The sequence below is a fragment of the Symphalangus syndactylus genome, chromosome 8 (assembly GCF_028878055.3).
Source record: "Symphalangus syndactylus isolate Jambi chromosome 8, NHGRI_mSymSyn1-v2.1_pri, whole genome shotgun sequence".
NCBI lineage: Eukaryota > Metazoa > Chordata > Mammalia > Primates > Hylobatidae > Symphalangus > Symphalangus syndactylus.
The window spans coordinates 129,432,652-129,455,087 of NC_072430.2; the positions used below are offsets into that span (position 1 = coordinate 129,432,652).

The following is a 22,436-nucleotide window of genomic DNA, read 5'->3' on the forward strand; positions in this document are numbered from 1 at the left end:
GAACTGAATGCTGTGGGCGTCTTTAAAGAGGACTCTAGCGGAGGAGTTAGTAACGGCTTGCCCTGAGGACAGTAGGCTTTAAGCACTGCTGAAACAGATGAGTGGTTTTAACAACAGCATTAATGAAAATTGGCAGCACTTACTTGTAAGTGGGACCGGACAATTGACTTCTGCTTGTTAAATTCAAAATTCTTCCTCATGAAAAAGTACAGAAGGGCTGAGGCTTCTGTCTGAGTTGACCGTGACCTGTGGTTACAGCATTTTAAGACTTCATAACAGAATGATCCACAGAGATCAGCAGGCCCTTGAAAGAACGCTGAAGGAAACTGCAGAAATGGAAGAAAGGGTGAAGGGAGCAACATGCTTTCATTTTGCTCTGTTCATTCTCATATTTTAAAATTTCCCTAAAACAAAATCCTTCTCCTTTTTTTTTAACCTGGTCTTTTTTTTTTTTCATTTGCAAGTGAGAAGGATAGAATTTAAGGTCTATGTTAGCATTTGTCTTTTTTCCTAGATATAATTATTCTCTACATTGTATAAGTATCCTTTGTATCAGTAACTGATGACAATCCAAAATAACGGAGTGAGAGCTTTGAAATGACCTCAATTCACCTGACATTGTTAAGATCACAGGTGTTATTTACAAGCGCCCTCAAAGGCGGTGGCTGTATCCACTTTAATGTGGAATCTTTAACTTGATATGGATGGATATGCCAGTTGAAGGGGTGCATTTTACCTAACTTGGTGCCGCAAACACAGATAACTCAAAGAATTGGTGACCAGATGCTAATTGTCACCAGATGCTAATATCTTCTGGTATTTGAGCAGACAGACTGTCAAGGCTGTGCACTCATTTTGAGACCAGGAATCAATGTCTAACAAAACCCAAATTGAAGAAAACAATCCTTCTTCCCTCCCACTGAGAAACGCAAGGATTCCTATAGGTTTACTGTTCTATGGGTTTACTGTCATCCTACCTAAACTTCACTGAAACCTGGAGGATCCTTACCTTGCATACGAACAGTCTCAAGGAGGCAAACACATGCTTCAGCGCTGTGGCTGACTGATTGACTTGGAAAAAGAGCATGTAGGTATCAAAGACCCTTTTCATCAATGAATTTTGACAGTCACATTGTTGGAGTTGTCTCTGGAAATTCAATGCAGATGTTATTCGGGATAAGTGAAAGAAAATTTGCATTCTATCAAAAAATATTTATTGTGAACCTATCATGTGGTAAGGCACTATTTTGAGTGCTAGAAACAAAGGATTGAACAAGGAGACACAGTTCATGTTTACTGTGAAACTTACATGGCAGTGATTAAAAAAACATGACAAATTGAAATAGACTAGGATGATGTGATTGAAAGTAGTTGCTTTGCGGGTAGGATTACTTCCATAGAGTAGTCAGCAAAGACCTCTCTAATGGAAAATTGGCACGTGAGCTCAAGGGGCCTGCCCTGGAGAGATCTGGAAGGATTGTCCCGTGCGGGAGAAACAGCTAGTGCAAGGGCCTTTATTTGGAAAGGAGCTTATGAGTTCAAGGTTGAGAAAGAAAAGCAGAGTAGCTGGTGCAATGGCCAGTGGGGTGGGGTGAGGGGAGAAATGGGAGATAAGGTCACAAGTTCTTGAAAGCACTAGTAAAGTACTTAAAATTTGTGAGACTTGAGTGACATTTTCATGGCCCAATAAAGAATCAATATAGTCATTACTTTACCACCATGCCGACATTTCACCTGAAATAGGGCTTTCTTGGCATAATTATGCTGTTCTGTGTAGACTTTATTCAAATAATCGAAGTTTTCCTGGCTCAATCTTTTTATTTTTTTGGGACAAGGTCTCACTCTGTCACCTAAGCAGGAGTGTCGTGGCACCATCATAGCTCACTGCAGCCTCCACTTCCTGGGCTCCAGTGATCCTCCCACCTCAGCCTTCCGAATAGCTGGGACTACAGGCATGTGCCAGCATAGTTGACTACTTTTTTAATTTTTTTATAAAGATGAAGTTTCACTATATTGCCCAGGTTGGTCTTGAGCTCCTGGGCTCAAGTGATCCTCCCTCCTTCGCCTCCCAAAGTGCTGGAATTACAGGCATGAGCCACCACACCTGCCCCTGGCTCAATCCTTAATGTGCTAGCCTAGGTGTTTAAGCTCCTTTGGTAGAGCTGCAAATGTTTTTAATAGCTTTATTGAAGTATAATTGACATACAATAAATTGAACTTATGTGATGTGTATAATTTAATAAGTTTAACACTGTCATACACCCATGAAACTATCATCACAATCAAGATAATGAACATATCTATCACTCTCAAAAGTTTTTAAATACTTTTTTTTGTAATTCCTTCCTCCCATCCTTCCTCCACATCCCTAGGCAACCACTGATTCACTTTTTGTTTCTATAGTTTGCATTTTCTAAAATTTCATATAAGTGGAATAATATACACTGAGTAATACGGTATATACTCTTTTTAAATTTGGTTTCTTGGGTTTCACCCATGTTACAGCATGTATCAGTGGTTTATTTCTTTTAACTGCTGAGTAGTATTCTATTGTATGGATATACCACAGATTTTAAAATCTATCCACCTGTTGATGCATACTTGAGTTGTTTCTAGTTTTTTTTTTTTTTTGCTATTAAAATAAAGCTGCCGTGCATATTTGTGTACAAAGTTTTGTGTGGAGATATGCTTTCACTTCTCTTGGGTAAATACCTATTATAGTATTGGAATGGATGGTCATAGGACAGATATATGATTAACTTTTTCAGAGGCTGCCATACTGTTCTCCAATGTGTTTTTACCATTTTTCATTCCCACTGTCAATAAATGGGAGTTCTAGTTTCTCCACACCCTAGCAAAACTTTGGATGGTCAGTCTTTTTAACGTTAGCCATTCTAAGTAGTGATAATCATTTCATCAAAGATATCTGAATGTCAAATAAGCACACAAAAAGATGCTCAACATTATTAGTTTTCTTTAGATCTAGCTGTAAATTTAATATGTAGGACAATTTATCTCTTCCTCTTCTACTGAAAAAGTACAGAGTCACACTCTCACTCAGCCCAGCTTGCCTGAGAGTGAAGCAAGATAAATGAGGGAGAAAGACTATTTGACAATAGTGAAATGCATACACGTACATTGACTAATGTCATGTGTCAACCTGTGATAAAATCAAAATCTCATCTTTAACATGTTTTCCACTCACACTTAGGTTGATTTATATAAGGTTAATTGATTTCATAAGTAGTTTTTTAAAAAAACATGTTTTTGACTTCACATGGTTTTTCTACCTCACATTTCATCATTTTTTGCAGAAAATGTTATCATCGTATTCACCTGGTGAGTCTGAGTGAAGAGAGATAACAGGTCTAGAATAGTGAGGCAAACCTCCGTAGCTATATTGGCCTCAGTGTCTACGTGATGCACGATGTCTATTTCATTGGAGTTGCCTATAAAATACAAAATAAAACATGCATAAAAGTCTAAGACAATGCTTTGTACCCTATAAAAGATTTCCTTTCATTACAATATATTCAAAGTTTACTGGCATTTTGATTAATAATTTATTAAATCAAAGTGTTTTTGTTTGTTCAGTTTCTTCATTGGCTGAATTAAAAGTACTAGTCTTTAGTGTGTGTGCCCTTTGCATATATCAGTTGTGGAGTTTCCATTGTTTCTGAGTTCTTTTCTGTTAATTTGGCCAAAGACAGGGTCATATTTCTTTCATAATCAGGCTGTCTCAAGTTCTAGACTTCTGGGCTAATAGACCAAATGTACAGTCTCAGTGGACAGTCTTTATGTCCCCTCGGAAAGTCACAAAGTGTATTTACAGGTTAAGGCATATACCTTCAAACAAGTAACTGTGGGCCATGTGCCCATAATTCCTAACAATCTGTCAATGAAAAGAGTCAAATTCTGTAAAATATTTGAACAGATTTAGTGTGAGCCAAATATGAGTGACCATGGCCTGTGACACAGCCCTCAGGAAACCCTGAGAGCATGTGCCCAAGGTGTTTGGGCTACAGCTAGGTTTTATATGTTTTAGGGGCACATAAGACATCAATCAATACATGTAAGATGTACATTGGTTTGGTCTGGAAAGGCAGGACAACTGAAAGTGGGGGAGAGGGGCGCTTCCAGAGAGGGAGAGGTGGATTCAAAGATTTTCTGATTGGCGATTGGTTGAAAGAGTTTATCTAGAGACCTGGAATCAATAGAAAGGGAATGTCTGGGTTAAGAAAGGGGATTGTGGAGACCAACATTCTTATTATGTAGATGAAGCCTCCAGATGGCAGACTTCAGACAGAAGAGATTGTAAATGTTTCTTATCAGACTGAAAAAGGTGCCAGACTCTCCGTTGATTCTCTCCTGGATCAAGAAAAGGACCTGAAGAGGGAAAGGGGATTCTTTACAGAATGCGAATTTTTCCCCACAAGAGACAACTCTGCAGGGCTGTTTCAAGACATGGCAAAAAAAAAAAAAAAAAAAAAAAAAACCCACATATTTGGGGAGAAAATATTTTGATTTCTTTCCTTATCTGTCATGTGATGTTATGCCAGAGTCAGGTTGGAAAGTAAGCCATGTTATATAGGGTCAACCAAAACCCCTCTGATGAGACTGGTGTGACTTTCCAGGCCCCTGAAGAATTTGGGCAAGAGAAGAGAAAAGGTCAGTTTAGTCCTCAAATTATGTGCTTACAAAACGCTGGCCTCCATTTTACCCTCAGCACAAGCTGGAGTGTGTACATCTCTAGGTTCAAGATGTCACCCTTGCTGCTTCTGGGACATGGGCAACTTTATCCCCTCCACACAGAGGAAGCAGTAATCATCTGTTTGACAGCAGCAGCCCCCATAACCTGCACAATGCTGAAAGTCACTTGTTTCCAAGGGAGCTATGCTAAACGTACGATATTGAGGGTTTTGCCTCTCCCCTTTCTTCACCATAGGGCACTACATTTTTTTTAACCACTCCCTGGTGAGTCTTTCCTTTAAGAAATATTCCCAGAGCTACAGCAAACCTTAAAAACTGCGGTTTTAGTGCATTTCATGTCCTACACATACCTAGAGAAAAACTGGTAACATCTTGTTCCTATTATTTCGGTTTACTTACTGGTCATGGTATTGTCTAACATCTGTAAGAGTTTGGGGTTAGAAAGTGCATTTTTGCCTCGAATTATAGGTAAAGTTTGTGATCTGTGCTGCTTATGGCCTTCATGACTGGAAGTGGAGTGCATCCTGAAAACGAAATAAGAAAAGTGGTTAGAGTTATTTGGGGATGTTACAGCCAAATAATACTTGTTCATTCTCAAATGTTCTAGATTGAGTCAAATATTAAAAACTAGTTTGGAAAGCAACTTTTTATTACAAATATTAATTATAGGTGACATGATGAGAGGGACTTTTTAAAGTACTTTTGGAGAAATTTTATTTAAGCCAAAATAGTGTTCAGATGGGTAATCTGTAGAATAACAGATCATTGGGTGAAATCTATTCAAGCATATCATTATTATTTATGAAATAATGGGATTCTGTGAATGTTAAGTTGGCTACTGGCTGATCAGGAAGGCACAGTGGTGGACATTAAAAAGTACCATATTGTATAGCTCAGATGCATCAAATTATTTTTAAAGAGATAAGTGTAAAATCGGGTTCTAAAACAACCCTTGCTTTCCGAGGTATTTGTATTTGGAAATTCCTGTTGATTTATCATTTCATTGGTGTCATGTCCACAGAGGGCTGACATGTGATGGTTATGGGAGGTTGGTAGTTAAAGGACCTCTGTGTCTCTGTGCTTCCAGGGCAATGACAATGGCCTGCAATGACTCATTCAACACCCCACAGCATTTCCAGCTGGGAAAAATGAGCCAGTGTTACTGTGGAAGTAGGAATATTTCCTACTGCTGACTTTACCGTTTGGCCAAGGAAATAGGTTGATAATTCTTGGGATATGTGCTGTCATAAAAACTATTTATAACAACACTTATGTAAACAAAGCAGCATTTGGAAATACTCTGAAGTATCTCCTAATTCCTCCTTTAGGCCTTAACCTAAAAATGACACAGTGGTCTTCTCTTTCTCCCACTTTTCAAGGCTGTTTTGGTTCTGGCTAAATCAGAAAACCTGGATGGGTGGAGGCCAAGGAGATGTGACTTTGGCTTTCAATAGCCAGGGGAGCCTGGGTCATTCCTGAAGCTAGAAGGCGTGAGTGATTCCTTGGCTCTAGGGTTTAGGCATTTGGATTGGCTTATTTCTAGGTTTTGAGTGTAGTACAGTCTGAACTTGTGGAGGAAAAGCCCTGGTTTCTGGGAGGCGAGGGACAGAAATGGCCAGGACCCATCCAGATGTTTCAGGAACAGCCTGAAATCTAACCCACCACACACCTACAAAACTTCAGTGACCTCAGGTGGCTTACTATTATTATTAAACATGGAAACTAATTCTTTACTGTCCTCTATTATTTTTTGCAAAAAATGTCTATTACATTTTTTTTTCATTTACTTTCTCACAAGGGGGCAATTTCAAAGGGTTCCCATGGAGGGAGGCAAAATTTATTCTACGATTTATTCGCTATGTACTACTCTCATATTTCTTTCTAAAATCCTTTCTAAAATATTCATAATATATATTATGATGATGCCTCTGGGAAGAATAAATCAAAGTGGGGATAATTTTAGCAAAGAATTCTCATTTACGAGACCCAGAGGAGCTCCAAGGTAGAATTTCAGGGCAAATGTTTCCCATAGGTTAGGCTGGTGAAGGATGACTCCAGGTCCTATCTGCTAGTCAAATCATTCTAATGACTAGGAAATCTAAAGTGAGGTTATGGGACTATCCATGCTTCCTCATTGCCTTTGACCCTTTAAAAAATAATTTCAGCTTCAAGAACATTGCAAAAAATTATAATTACCGAAAAGCCTAGGGAGACATGATCCTGTATTTCGGTTTGTCACTGGAAGATTAGCTAGCATTAAAAGAGGCATTTATTGGGCCTAGGTCTCAGGTTTCATTAAATGAAAATACTCATTAATGTTCAGTCTATGCAAGGGATTGTGCTCTAAGTGCACACATATATGGTAAAATCCGTATCTCCTTGGTCTTTACCAGCTAGTAGGGCAGACAGTAAAGTATCTAAGTTTCTTTAGATAGACATATATTTACTTGAAATCTGCACTTGGTTTGAATATATAAATAAAAATATGTGTGTGTGTGTGTGTGTCTACCTCTGACATGTGCATATATAGACACACACACACAGCTATGTATAATTTTAAATACCAAGCAAATGTGACATTACCATTGTGACAAGAGACCTGATGTCTGGCAGGAAGGATTGGATCCTTTGAGAGTTCCATTGTTCTGGGTGGACTGCACAAATTTAAATGCAGCAGCAATTTTTCTGCAATGAAAATGGAAGTTTTAATCATAGCTCAGTGTTTGTAATTTACATATAAAAATGAGTGGCAACTGACAAAACGATTACTGCACAATGAAATATTTCACATGCTGTGAATTAGTCAAAAATAAAACCCTGTTTTCTTTTGGAAATCAGAAATTGGGATTTAGTAAAGGTGCTTCAAACGTTGTTGTCTCATGAGAAAATGATGACAGCGCAAAGTTATTCCAGATTACTTGTTTTTTTTTTTAGTTTACTGGAAATGTTTTCTGAAATAGGTATCTTCCAAGTTATAGCTATATAATGATAAATTCATTCTGAAGATACATGAAATGTGGTTTTCTTTCAAAAATTTGTGTTTTTGTGCTTTTCTCCCTAGACAACATGAACTATTCCTAGATCTGCAATGCATATGAGGCAATCTTCAAACTTCTGTGTCTAATGTGAAGTCAACCTAACAATCCTTATTTGCATTTTAAGATTTCTAACATATATTTATAACTCTAACCTGATACATTAATACATGTCATATGCTTTTTAAAACACCAGATTAACCCATTGGAATTTAAAATTATTACCTTATTATGTTGCGTTTTCCTAGGTATCTGAAATTTTGAAGACAAACGCTAGAAAGAAGAAAAAAATCACATTTAATTATTCATATTCTTTCATTATACAAACTGTTCATCTAAGTATATTGAAAGAAAAATATTACATTTTCTTTAAATAGTTCATGTATTATTGATAACTTACTATATGGGTTCTTGAAATGAAACATGGTATAGTGGACTATTTAGAAATTTCCAGAAAAAAGGGTTAAGTCACCAACTCTAAAACTTACTCCAAGATGCTGAAGAAGTCGGACACCTCTGGACTGGGAGCTCTCTGCCAGTAGGCAATCAGAGTCTCTAAAAGGAAACACCAGGTAGCATGAGAATCTGAAGGTTTTCTTTATCCTTTTTTCAAAAAAATTAATTTTAAAGAATTCTCTTTACCGTATGAAATCGTTTTCATAATGTGAAGAAAACACATCAGGAGACTCCTGGTTTCTGCTTGATCTAACTTGTCGAATCGAAGAGTTGAGCCAATCAAAGACAAGGGTCTTGGGATCTGGGAATTCAAGAACCAATCAGGATTGAGTGAGAGCGAGTGACCTCTGCCTTGTAATGATCAGTAGGTTTGAGAGGGAAGTCATACCTTTTCACAGTTGTCCGTCTTCTCACTGCTCTTCTCATTGGTACTTGGATTGGAGTCAAGACTTGCTAAAGATGCTCTGGAGTCGGCATGGTTTACTGTAGAAATAGCTATTGATGAAAATGCTGTAAACACAAGCCACAGCACACATATGGGAATGAGATGTATGGGCACACACACACACAAAAGGTTCACATGATGAACCAAAAAGATGTTGATACTGAGGTAGCAGCAGTGTTGTGAAAGACCAACATAATAGCGTCTGGGATTGGCATTAAAGACAGCTCTTGTTTTAAAAATGCTTTAGTAAAAGTTCATAAAGATACTTTTGGGAAGGAGTTTTCAACTTTTGATTGTTTATGAGAAATTGAAATGACATTTCCAAAACAGTTCTTAAAAATAATCCTTGAAGTTGAAAAGCCATTATATTTTAAAAGGCTGTCTGCAATGAAAACTTAAAGACGGTTTCCAGAATAAAGTAATTTGATAACATCCAAGTAGGCTGCTCCTTAAGCCAAGTAATAGTGAACACTAAGTAGAAGAGGAAGTCACTGGATGGAATTCAAAGAAATATGTAAAAAGACTCTTTGGTTGTATAAATATAGTATACTTTGCCACATAGATTATGCATAATAAATTATGGACTGAGTAAAAAGCACAACGATATACAATGTAAACGTGGATGAGTGTTAAAAATAAGTGTTCTCAGAAGATCTCAAGTACCTGCTATGGAATTTAAAACATCTTTAGAAAATGATGTATCCACAGAGTTTGCATGTTTCATAGCTGTCTGGCTTTGAAATCCTCCATTGGTGCTTAGATCATCTCTAGACCCCTGTATTCAAAGTATAGTAAAGATTAGTGGGAATCACAGTATTTCAACATTGTTAACCCACATATGCCTTCTTCATTACACTTCCAATTAAGTGATATATAATTTGTTCTTTTATATCCCCTTACAGGTTTTCTGCTAAAGTAGGCAGTGAAAACAAATACAGCCAAAACCATACTTGCAGTTATAATTTGATTTATGTGACTTTTTTACAATGTTGTAGAAATAATCTTTTAGATACAGATATACAGACTACGTGGCTGGAATGGTTATTGATATATTTATGGATCACATTATAGATATCATTATTACCATGAGTTATCTTATGTACATTACTATTATTAACAACTACATTTTATTTTATTTTAATTATTCTATTTCATTATTTAACAGGCAAGGTCTTACTGTTACCCAGGCTACAGTGCAATGGCATGATTATAGCTCACTGCTGCCTCAACCTCCTGGCTCAAGCGATCCTCCTGCCCTTAACCTCCTGAGTAGCTGGGACTACAGTTACGTGCCACCATGCCCAGGTAATTTTTTAAATTTCTTATTTGTACAGGTGGGGTCTTGCTATGTTGCCCAGGCTGGTCTTGAACTCTTGGCCTCAAGTGATCCTCCCATCTTGGCCTCCCGAAGTTGCTGGGATTAGAGATGTGAGTCACCATACCTGGCCTAAAACTACGTTTTAAATATTTATTGTTTGCCAGGCTCTATAATAAATGTTTTCTAGCATACAATTTAATCCTCATAAAGACACTGTGATTTAGGTATTTTATCTCATTTTATAATGAAGGAAATGGAATCTTAAGGAGGTTGGCTAACTTATTTCCAGTCACCCAGATAGTCACGATAGTCACTGATACTGCTGGGATTTGAACAAGGTAAAAAAAAAAAAAAAATCCATAGGCATAGCTCCTAACTCCTAGATGGTAATACCTTCCTTAGATACTGGATTCAGCAGTGGGTTATTTCATCTGAGATTTGAACATAGGCGACAGATCTTTAGTGGATTGTGCGTAGTCACTGTGGTGCCTCAGTGGAGGAAGGATTATAGTCACTTCTGGGTTGTGACTACAAATAAGGCACTTGGCTATTTATTCTGACACAAGGTGGGGATGTAGGGAATGTAGAAAGTGGTAGAAGAAGGTGTCCACTGAGGAAGGGGCCATAATTGCAACAGAGGAACCTGTAAAAGCTGGAAAGAATTGGAAGCTGATACAGAGAACAGGGAAATGGAAGCCAAATGCTGAAGGGTGGATCAGGCGGAAGGCTAAAGGGACCTATCTGGAACAAATGACACGTTGATATGAGTACATAGCAGAAAGTGTTCAATACCTAGTATGTTCACAGATGAGAAGAAATGCTTATCCAGGGCAAAAAAATAATTTAAAAAAGACAAATTCTTTATTAACATAGAAATGTGACATATTGTGCAAACGTACCTGATTAGATGTATTGACAGTAAAAGGATACAGGTCCTTCAGATAAATCCTTGGCATATTGTCCAGGAGCATGCCGTACAGGGGCATGTATAAACTTGCTATCTGGGCCTGCTTTCTCTAGGAGAAAAGGTAGCCAAAAGAAATGATTCACGTAAAAATCAATAGGCTTGTCGGTTTCATATGCATTTAATGCAGTGAGCCATTAAATGGTGTTTAGGGAAGGGAGAAAGGAAGATCACTTACTGGCTCTCTGTATCGATCATCAAATGAATGCTTAGCCATTAGATTTTTTAGGACAGCTAAAGCTAAGTGTCTGACATCTTGGTCTTCCTGCAGGGCAAAGCCAACTTCTCGGAGCAGAATTCCGATTAAGAAGTGTTTGCGACAAAATTCATTTGTGACTGAATATTCAGGCATATCTTTGTGAGGAAGGAAAATAACTCATGTTATTGAAAATCAAATGATCACTTTATAGTTGAGAAAGATATACCAAACAACTACCATCAACTTCTTCCACCACTAGGAGGGATTCAGGAATACAGTCTTGCTACAGAAATGAGGTGTGTTGTATCCTCAAGGAGTATTCAGTAAGGGGACTATTCTGTGTATACAAACACAAATACAGGTACAAACTAACACACAACATCAACTTTTGAATTCCGCAATAACAGCATATTTACAGGATTACAGGATCTGAGAGGGGGAAAAACACACTTTCTGCCTGGAGGAATCAGAATATGTTGTAAGTAGGAATCCATCAAGATGAGCCTTTGAGGATACTTAAAGTTTGGAGGTGCAGATCTTTGTGGGAACAGACAGAGGCAGTGGAGAAAGGACAGGAGGCTGGGAGAAGCGATTGGATTTTCGATGGCACAGAATTCTGAAAGCACAGGTATGGAAGGGAGCAGGTATGGAGGGGAGCACGAATATGTGGGAATCAATAAGCACAGTGGCTAAAAAAGGAATGGTGAGAGAATTAGGCTTGAGAGGCTGGGGCTAGATGATGGAGAACAGTACAATTTCCTTAGCTGCCATCTAGGTCCCTCTCCATTTGTATTTAATTCTGTAAGAAATGTTAACACACTGACAGCTTTGAGATCAGTGCCCTGATAAGGCTTATGCTGTACTGACTTATTAATATGGTGTGGCAGGGTGTAAATGAATTAGACTGTGGGGTGATGTGGGGTGAGGGATACAATACAGGACATTGTAGCAATGGGGGAGGGAGGGGGCAAGTGACAACGTGATATCTAGGCTGGGGTAGCAGAAACTGAGTGGTAAGAGTAACTCACTAGGAAAAGTTGACTTAAGTATATGAGGGAGCAAGGAGAGAGAAACGGCACTGCCAAATTTTGAGCCTCAATTATAGAGAAAAGACACTGCCAAATTTTGAGCCTGAATTATAGAGAAAAGGCCCTGCCAAATTTTGAGCCTGAATTATAGAGAAAATAACATTAAAATTTCCAGTAATAGTGGATTTATTCAAATTGTCCAAAGGGTTTTTAAAATGTAACCATTAATAGTAGTACTTGCACCTACAAGAAAACATAGGGAAAAAGCTCTTTGGCACTGGCATTCGCAATGATTTTATGAATATCACCCCAAAAACACAGTCAATAAAAGCAAAAATAAACAAGTAGTATTATATCAAATTAAAAAGTTTCTGGATAGCAAAGGAAGAAATCAACAAAATGAAAAAGCAAACTACAGATTGGGAGAAAATGCTTGCAAACCATATACCTGATAGGGGGCTGATATCTAAACTCTACAAGGAACTCATGCAACATAATAGCAATAAACAAACAAACAAAAACAACCCACCAAGTTTTAAAAATGGGCAAAGGATCTGAATAGACATTTTTTGAAAGAAGACATACAAATGGCCTAAAGATACAGAAAAAGTGTTCAATATCACTGATCATCAGGGAAATGCAAATCAAAACCGCAATGCACTATTACCTCATACCTTTTAGGATGGCTATTATCAGAAAGTCAAATGAGAACAAGTATTGGTGAGGGTGTAAAGAAAAGGGAATCCTTGTACATTGTTGGCGGAATACGGTCATTATAGAAAACAGTATAGAAGGTCCACAAAAAAGTAAAAATAGAGCTACCATATGATCTAGCAATCCAACTTCTGGGTATATATCCAAAAGAATTCAGATCATTATGTTGAAGAGATACATTGTAGCATTATTCACAATAGCCAAGCTATGGAAATAACCTAGGTGACCATCCATAGATGAATGGATTAAAAATGGTATATACATACAATGGAGTATTATTCAGCCTCAAAAAAAAAAAAAAAAAGAAAATCCTACCATTTGTGACAATGCAGGTGAACCTAAAAGTGATTATGCTAAGTGAAATAGGCCAAACACAGAAGGACAAATACTGCATGATCTCAGTTAATATGTGGAATCTAAAGAAGTCAAACTCTGGTGGACAATAAGAGACTACTTAATAGGTACAATGTACATTATTTGGATGATGGATATCCTAAAAGCCTCAACTTCACCACTATGCAATCTACGCATGCAACAAAATTACACTTGTACCCCTATAAGTTTCTACAAAAAAATTAAACAAGTTAAACTCATAGAAGCACAGAGTAGAAAGATGGTTGCCATGGGCTGGGGAATGGGAGAAATGGGAGGTGGATTTTAGTCAAAGAGTACAAACTTTCAGTTATAAGATGAATAAATATGTAGCATGGTAAGAATTGTTAATAATACAATATTGTATATTTGAAATCTATTAAGCGAGTAGACCTTAATTGTTCTCATCACACAGACATAAAAAACAGAACTATATGAGGTGTTAGCTTGATTGTAGTAATCATTTCACAGAGCATACATATATCAAAACATCATGTTTTCCACCTTAAATATACAAAATTATTATTATTTTTTGAGACAGAGTCTCGCTGTGTTGCCCAGGCTGGAGTGCAGTGGCACGATCTTGGCTCACTGCAACCTCTGCCTCTAGGGTTCAAGCAATTATTGTGCCTCAGCCTTCTGAGAAGCTGAGGTTACAGGCGTGTGCCACCATGCCCAGCTGATTTTTCTATTTTTAGTAGAGCTGGGGTTTCACCATGTTGGCCAGGGTGATGTCGAACTCCTGGCCTCAAGTGATCTGCCTGCCTTAGCCTCCCAAAGTGTTGAGATTACAGGCGTGAGCCACCGCACCCAATTTTTGTCAATTTTACCTCGGTAAGGCTGGGGGAAAACAGTAGTACTAGCACCCATGTATACAACCTGCTGTCTGCTAGCACTAGGCTAAGCACTTTATGTGCATTATCCCATTTGATCTGCAGGGCAACCCATAAGGGAGGTATGATTAATATAATTAACTATTAGAATATTCCAGCTCATAAATGACAATAGCAAATTAAACATACTGACTTTTTTAGTCCATAAAGAAGCTACTGAATGTGGAAATTCAGGAATGCAGAAGTTCAGGAGACTAAAATCACAGGGCTTCAGGTTAAATACATTTCTCAGTGACATAGTAATATTGAGAATCCAGGAACAGAACACAACTTTTAAATTCCCATCTATGACTACAGAAAAGGTTTACCTAGACCGTTTTAAGTTACTAACCCATTTCAGATAAAAATAAACTTATACTAATATCCTCTGTCTTAACAAGATTGATCAAACCAGGCTGTGGTTTAGCAAAAGACACATCATATAAAGTCAGTTACATTGAACAAGCATGTTATTATATATATCTGGGAATTTCATTTATGATACAAATTAAGGAAATTTCAGATGCTTTGGGAAATTAAAAAATATTGCCAACCGCTGGAGAATAAAATATGAAAGAATTGAAATTAGGCAATCATTAAACTATCTGTGACAAGAAAACAATTCAGTCAACTTTTTGAATTTTTTTTATGTGATATTAAATATATGAATATTTATTAGCACCAAGAAACTGGAAATTTATAGTATTTATAGTTGTCAATATTATTGGATTACAGGTGGTTACTGATGCTTAGGTAAGGTAATATCACTTACCTGATGCATGTAACTCTTGAGTTGATTCTGAAGGTGTCAAAGGATCTGAATTTAATATAAATAAAAAGTTCAGAGATATACATATACATACTCGGATATATATATATTCATTACGTGTAGTTTATACTGAACAATTAAACTATATTATTTGAGTCTTCAGTATTGCCAATTTTCAAGGAGAATGTCTTATTTCCTTTTTTTTTTTTTTTTTTTGAGACAGAGTCTGGCTCTGTCGCTCAGGCTGGAGTGCAGTAGCACAATCTCGGCTCACTGCAAACTCCGCCTCCCGGATTCAAGTGATTCTCCTGCCTCAGCCTCCCAAGTAGCTGGGATTACAGGTGCCCGCCACTGCGCCCAGCTGATTTTTGTATTTTTAGTAGAGATGGGGTTTTGCCATGTTGGCTAGGCTGGTCTCAAACTCCTAACCTCGGGTGATCTGCCTGCCTCGACCTCCCAATGCTGGGATTACAGGCATGAACCGCCACACCCGGCCTATTTGTTTTCTTAAAAAAGAGGGTCATGAGCAGAATTATTCTAATTGTTAGCCTTCTACTTGAGCATCTATTTTTCTATCAGAACTTTGCCTGCTATGAAACATGTTTTTATGTTCATTATTTATAGTATCAGATCTACAAAGAGACTGTCAGGCTTTTCTCTGAGCTACTGACTAATAGTAAGTAATATAGTTTGACTCTGTGTCCCCACCCAAATTTCATCTTGAATTGTAATTCACATGTGTTAGGGGAGGTACCTGGTGGCGGGTGATTGGATCATGGGGACAGTTTCCCCCGTGCTGTTCTCATGACAGTCAGTGAGTTCTCTTGAGAGCCGTTGGTTTTAAAGTGTGGCACTTCCTGCTCTCTCCCTTTCTCTCTCCTGCCGCCATATGAAGAAGGTCCTTACTTCCCCTTCACCTTCTGCCTTGATTGTAAGTTTCCTGAGGGCTTCCCAGCCATATGGCACTGTGAGTCAATTCAACCTCTTTTCTTCACAAATTACCTAGTCTTAGGTAGTTCTTTATAGTAGTGTGACAATGGACTAACACAGTAATCAATTGAAATAAAAATGACCAAATAAAGATTTGGTCCTTTTGAATATCTCAATCAGCCTGGCTAACCAATAATAACTTGGCAGTAATTTATAAAACAAAAATACATTCAGAACAAAGTAAAAACCTTAAAATGTTATCATCTAATATACCATTTCTACCCTATTTTCTATGAAATATGCTTCATAAATTAGAAAAAATTGGAATAATATTATATAGATTATATTTAAGATTAAAATGGCTAAACTTTTATAGGCTTGATAATGCAATTTTCCCTCCAGAATACTAGTGTAAGCTAGTAGGTTAAGGAAGCATAATGAGGCTCTTTACCAATCTTACTGTTTGCGTTTATGAATATCAAAGCAAATATGCCTCTCAGCTGGGCGTGGTGGCTCACATCTGTAATCCCAGCACTTTCAGAGGCCGACGTAGGTGGATCACCTGAGGTCAGGAGTTGGAGACCAGCCTGGCCAACATGGTGAAACCTCCTCTCTACTAAAAATACCAAAATTAGCCAGGTGTGGTGGCACATGCCTGTAGTCCCAGCTACTCAGGAGGCTGAGGTGGGAGAATCGCTCAAACCCGGGAGGCAGAGGTTGCATCGAGCCAAGATCATGCCACTGTACTCCCAGCCTGGGTGACAGTGAAACTCTGCCTCAAAAAAAAAACAACCCCCTCCCCCCCAAGAAAAAAAACTGTACCTCATAAATAGTTTACTCATTGGTTGGTAATAATTTCATGCTCCTAAATAATTTTATTATTTTATTTGCATCTTGATATTTGATTAGTTCTTGATGTCTACATGGGTAATACTCTGTACCACAACACATATATATTTTTATATATAATATTTATAAATTAAATATATAGTACTTTTCCGCCCTATAATTTTATGTCTCAAAATCAAAGGAAAGCTGTCTTTTGGAGCCAGTAAGGTGCCTCTAGGTTCAAATTATTTGATTTACAATCATCGAGTTTATAATTTTGTTGGCCTTCTCTTTAATAAAAAGGGAAACAGACAAAAATTGAGGAATATTAAGCCACATTCATCACCACATGCCAACAACTTCTTTTGCATTTTAATTTAATTCTGATTACCTGGGTCTGATACCCATGTGACAGCTTCAAACAAAATTATGACTGAGGAAACAGGAAAATAATAATAAACAAAAGGTAAAACGAACAAACAAAAGCATTCACTTTGCAGGAACTGATGAAAATTCTGGGAATTTTATTACCTGGAATGTTTGCTGATCTTATGGGCAGACACAAAGGAATAAAGTGTTCATGTTGACATACTTCTTGAAGAAAATCAAATTTATACTGGCACAAGGTCTGAAAGAAAGGCAAACTAAATGACTATGACTTACAGACCAAGAAACTGAATAAAAACGAACAAACAAAATCTGCACTTGAATCTTATCCCTAAAAAGAAAAAGTAGGCCGGGCGCGGTGGCTCAAGCCTGTAATCCCAGCACTTTGGGAGGCCGAGGCGGGCGGATCACGAGGTCAGGAGATCGAGACCATCCTGGCTAACACAGTGAAACCCCATCTCTACTAAAAATACAAAAAATTAGCCGGACGTGTTGGCAGGCGCCTGTAGTCCCAGCTACTCGGGAGGCTGAGGCAGGAGAATGGCATGAACCCGGGAGGCGGAGCTTGCAGTGAGCCGAGATCGCGCCATTGCACTCCCGCCTGGGAGACAGAGCAAGACTCCGTCTCAAAAAAAAAAAAAGAAAAAGTAGTTACCGTACAACTTGTCGGACCACTAGGTAATTAAGTTGAAAGGATTTTGTCCCCTCTGAACTACAGTTAAGCTCCCTACTTTTGGAGACTGGTCAAGGCCTCTTCAGGAAATAATCCCATTTGTAACCTACATGTAGCTTCTATGAGATAAGATCCTATTGAGTCATATTTTTTAGCTTCTTTTAGCACGTATCATGACACATTTATTCTGAAAAAAATTCCTGCTGTAACACATGCACAGAATTCTCTCAAATACTATACGCAGATAATGAAACACCTCTACAATGAGCTCCTACCATCCAGAGCTAAGGAAGACAATGGTGTGTATCACGTAAAATTAGAGTGAAACTCTGTATGCCACATGTTCTCATAGTACATTAATTAATTCCTCTTTCCTCCCTGCCCTTGCAAATAGGTCTGTCTTTCCAATAATGTTTGAGTTAGATGGAGATAAATGGAGTCCAGGCACGGTCAAAGTCTACTGTAACACACGAGTCAAGAACAGCCACATCAGTAGGAAAAATAAGCATGTTCCTAACTGCTCTATTTTCACTCTCATGCATGCCAAGTAACCATGTTTTAAGACTAAGTTCGATGGTCATCATTATATTCACCAATCTCAGCTCACAAAATAAAATATATCCCATTTACTCAGATATTTTAGAATTATATCTTGTGGCAACTTTAGTTAATAATTTAAAATACTGCCATTTCAAAAAGGATAGTATTTGACTTAAACCTTTGTACATCAAAGTGAACAGGAGCATTATTAAATTATATGTTAACTATTTTACATTGAGAACATTCTGTTTGGTCTTTGAAAATATATAATTTAGGTCCGCTGCAATTAAATGGATATTCTGCAAATTTCATGCATGATAGGAGCACAAATGAAGAATATACTTTCAAAAAAAATTTAGAGAGAGAATTGGATTTTCAAAACCAAATGACATAAAATCATGTAACTCCTCTGGTCAAAATCTCCACTGCACCCCATCTCCCAAAAATAATGTTTAAGCACCTAACCATGACATGAAAGGCTGTAAGAATCTCATTATTTATTTTTGGCTGGTCTAAGTCCATTGTTCTTTTCGAATACCTAGATAATTTCCCCTTGAGGACTGGCCTCCTTCACAGTGGGTAAAAGTTAACAGAGAATTATTAATTCATATGCCCTGTCTTCTCTCCTTAAGAGGCAAGCATGTGACCCAATGCAGGTTGCTCACACACTTCCTCTATGGAAGGTGAATCTGAAGCAGAGTGTGGGAGGGAGAAAATGGCTTCGGTTGATTCATTTAAGCAGATGCAGCAGCACCTCGGCCAAATGGTTCTTCATTTGCAATTATTGTCAGGCCCCACATAACATTTTGGTGAAAGACAGACCATATATACAATGGTGGTCCCATACAATGAGAACAGAGCTATGTAATGGAGTAGGATATATACCAGCTGGGTTTGTGTAAGTACACTCTATGATAGTCACACAGTGATGAAATTGCCTAACAATGCTTTTCTCAGTATGTGTTTCTGTCATTTAGTGACGCATGACTGCACTCCTTGTGCTTGAAAAGGCTTGGCCCTTGCTTTTTTTTTGAGACTGAGTCTTGCTCTGTGACCCAGGTTGGAATGCAGTGGCACGATCTTGGCTCACTGCAAGCTCCGACTCCCAGGTTCACGCCATTCTCCTGCCTCAGCATCCCGAGTAGCTGGAACTACAGGCGCCCACCACCAGGCCTGGCTAATTTTTTTGTATTTTTAGTAGAAACGGTTTCACCGTGTCAGCCAGGATGGTCTCGATCTCCTGACTTCATGATCCTTCTGCCTCGGCCTCCCAAAGTGCTGGGATTACAGGCGTGGGCCACCGTGCCCGGCTGGCCCCTGCTGTTTTCAAAGCTTGCTTCTGCAGCTGCTTCATCTATGCTATTTACTCCCAATATCTTTCCAATCAATTCCCTTTTGCTCAAATTGGATTCAGTTTCTGTTGCTTGCAACCCAAAGAACAGTAACTGATCCAACTTTCATCATCTGGCCCATTTCCAGTCTTAGTTCCCTCCAGCATATGCCATAACCGTAGCTCAGTGGTTATCAAACCTGAGAGTGCATAAGAATCACCTAGAAGTCCTGTTAAAACAGATTTCTGGGCTCCATTAGCAGCAGTTCAGTTCCCAAGTGATGCTACTTCTCTGGTCTAGGAACCACTGCTCTAGAGTTCTCTTTACATCTCCCCAATGTATACCCTCATTTGGGTAGGGTATTCAACTGTCCCATTTTGCCCAGGACTTAAAGGTTTCCAGGGAAGTATGACTTTCAGTGCTAAAACCAAGCCAGTCTAGGGCAAACTGGACTGTAGGAATTGTAGCTGCAAAGAGCCATTCTCTTCACCACTCACAGGAAATAGAAATGAAATGTAAACACTTTCATTGCACTCTCCTTTGTCCCCATTAAGGAAGGACTTGGTAGGCATACTCAGCAGATGAAACATTAAAAGGCTGCCTCTCCTTGGCATAGAAATCACTTTCTGATACAAAGAATGGACTTAAGCAGGTATCCACAGAGACTACTTTATTTATTTACAATGCCATAGTTTAGAAAACAATCACTCCTGTACATGGTTCTTACCTTGAGGTCACCAGAGGAGAACATGCTGATGTAATTGTTGACCATCTTAAACACATACCCTCGGTCCATAAATGTAAAGCAGCGCTAAAATAGATAAAATTCTAAATTCAAAGACTTTTACTTGAAGAATCATTAAAGATTTTAGAAAATATGATTAAATATATTGAGGTAAAATTACACTGAACTAAATGTGTTGTATAATCAGGTATTTAAAAAAATCTCCTAAATATGTTTAAGCAGTCATCCACATATGGCAATTAAAATAACTAAAATTTATATTAAAAATGAAAATGAAACAGGGCAATATACTAACAGAGAATAGGTACATTTAAAAATTCAGAAGAAAACAAGAAAAATTGAAAGGAAAAACAAAATGGAAGTATAAGTGAACAAAACAAAAATATCAATCAGAAAGTTACAAACCTATATTTATTGATTTTATAAAATGTCACTGGAGCTTTGCAATGAAATATTATAGCCCCTTCTTTTTTATATAGAAAGCTTTAGCTTTCGGTTGTCTACTTTTTTAACCAGTTAGTTACATTTTATTATTTTCTTTTAGTAATTCCATTTCACACTTTTGGAGTTGTAGAGCTTCTCCTGTACACACTGGGTCATAATGAGGAGTGGGAGAGATGGGTCAGGAAAGCCTTTTAAATCTCGCTGGCCCCTTTCAACAGAATAGCTCCTCTCCTTATCAGCTGAGGAAGCTTGCATTTGAAGGCCGAAGGAAGGAGATCTTAAGATTCCTATCAGTGAGCTGCTCACTACCTTTCTTATTCTGTGGTCAAATTCTCTTTACTGTATCAAGGAGAGTCTTAAATAGTAAGTAGGGTTGGAGGAGCACTTACTCTCTCTCCAAAAGACGGATGGTCATATAACTAGTAACCAAGCTACCATGGCCAAAGACTGCACAGGCAAAGTGTGGAGCAGCAGGAAGGGACCATAGTTCCCAATGCAGGATCTGGGGAGGCACTAGAGCAGGTGCCTCCCATAGTGGATCTGCAGCTCATCACTTGGTGTGTGAGTCTCATTCTATTCACCCACGTGGGTGTGAGTAAACATGCTGCTTGGGAAAATTCCACAGCTGGTGTGGAGTGCTTCTTTCTTGTCCAAAGAGTCCAGGATGATCCGTTAAAATGGTTTTGCATTTCTTGGAGTCTCTCCTCAATTTTACTCACAACTCTCTTTTCTCAGACAGGACTACACACAAAATCTTGCTATGCAAAGTGGACCAAGTGAAAAGTCTCCTCTTGAAATATACCTGTGTGTAAACAAGAGCTATTTTCTCCAAAGTTGTTCTTTGAATTGTTAGGTCATTTATATTTTTGTTTTGTTTTTCCTTTCAATTTTTCTTTACTTTCTTTTGAATTTTTAAATGTACCTATTCGTGACTGTGTTAGTACATTGCCTCATCTATATTTTCATTTTAAATATAAATTTTAGTTCTTCCAATAATCATTCAGTAGAAAGTAAATGGCTTCCGAGTCCTCACATGTCTCAATAGAATAGTGGGAGAGAGGTAGACACCACAGTATAATCATAGGCTAAAAAGACAGAGCCAAATGGGGAGGGGAGAAGGAAAGGGGCTTTGATGCCTCCTGCACTGAGCTGGCTCCTGGTACCTGTGTCCAATCCTCCCAGGCTCTCCATTTGCAGGAGGAAGTCCCAACCTGGCCACCCTTGGAATATCAGGGGCCCTGCCTCATCTTGCAGAGGAGAGGAAGACCACACAGCACATCTTTAGACTCTAGAAACTTCCCAAGAAAATTAGCCGGGCGTGGTGGCGGGTGCCTGTAGTCCCAACTACTCGGAGAGGCTGAGGCAGGAGAATGGCGTGAACCCGGGAGGCGGAGCTTGCAGTGAGCCGAGATCGCGCCACTGCACTCCAGCCTGGGCGACAGAGCGAGACTCCGTCTCAAAAAAAAAAAAAAAAAAAAGAAACTTCCCAAGAAAGAGAAGGAGAAAGGAGCCCTGGGGAAGTCTTTGGCAAAGATGCAGGGCTGTTTGACTCCACAAAGGAGGGACTGGTGAGTCCCGTGTCTGAACTAGTCCAGAGTAGGGATGGTGACTGCCACATCCCAGAGGCTACAGCGGCTACTCTGCAGATCAGACCTGTGAATGTTGAAGGAGACCTG

General features: G+C 38.5%; 1 protein-coding gene across 14 annotated transcripts in view; it reads right to left on the reverse strand.

Annotated features, from left to right (window-relative positions):
- The window catches only part of DOCK10 (dedicator of cytokinesis 10), a 277,997-nt gene that overhangs the window by 31,769 nt on the left and 223,792 nt on the right, over positions 1-22,436 (reverse strand). For 5 of the 14 annotated variants that reach the window (XM_055290801.2, XM_055290800.2, XM_055290799.1 and 2 more), the window contains exons 29-43: positions 20,299-20,382; positions 17,172-17,268; positions 14,886-14,930; positions 11,107-11,282; positions 10,864-10,980; positions 9,310-9,421; positions 8,590-8,711; positions 8,388-8,502; positions 8,234-8,300; positions 7,971-8,018; positions 7,294-7,395; positions 5,110-5,234; positions 3,337-3,449; positions 1,010-1,147; positions 144-326 (exon numbers count right to left, since the gene is read on the reverse strand). In XM_055290801.2, coding sequence (XP_055146776.1) covers positions 144-326; positions 1,010-1,147; positions 3,337-3,449; positions 5,110-5,234; positions 7,294-7,395; positions 7,971-8,018; positions 8,234-8,300; positions 8,388-8,502; positions 8,590-8,711; positions 9,310-9,421; positions 10,864-10,980; positions 11,107-11,282; positions 14,886-14,930; positions 17,172-17,268; positions 20,299-20,382 — 1,644 coding nt within the window. The remainder of the gene's footprint in view (positions 1-143; positions 327-1,009; positions 1,148-3,336; positions 3,450-5,109; positions 5,235-7,293; positions 7,396-7,970; positions 8,019-8,233; positions 8,301-8,387; positions 8,503-8,589; positions 8,712-9,309; positions 9,422-10,863; positions 10,981-11,106; positions 11,283-14,885; positions 14,931-17,171; positions 17,269-20,298; positions 20,383-22,436) is intronic. The other 9 variants (XM_063645741.1, XM_063645740.1, XM_063645739.1 and 6 more) reach the window with 3 other exon arrangements.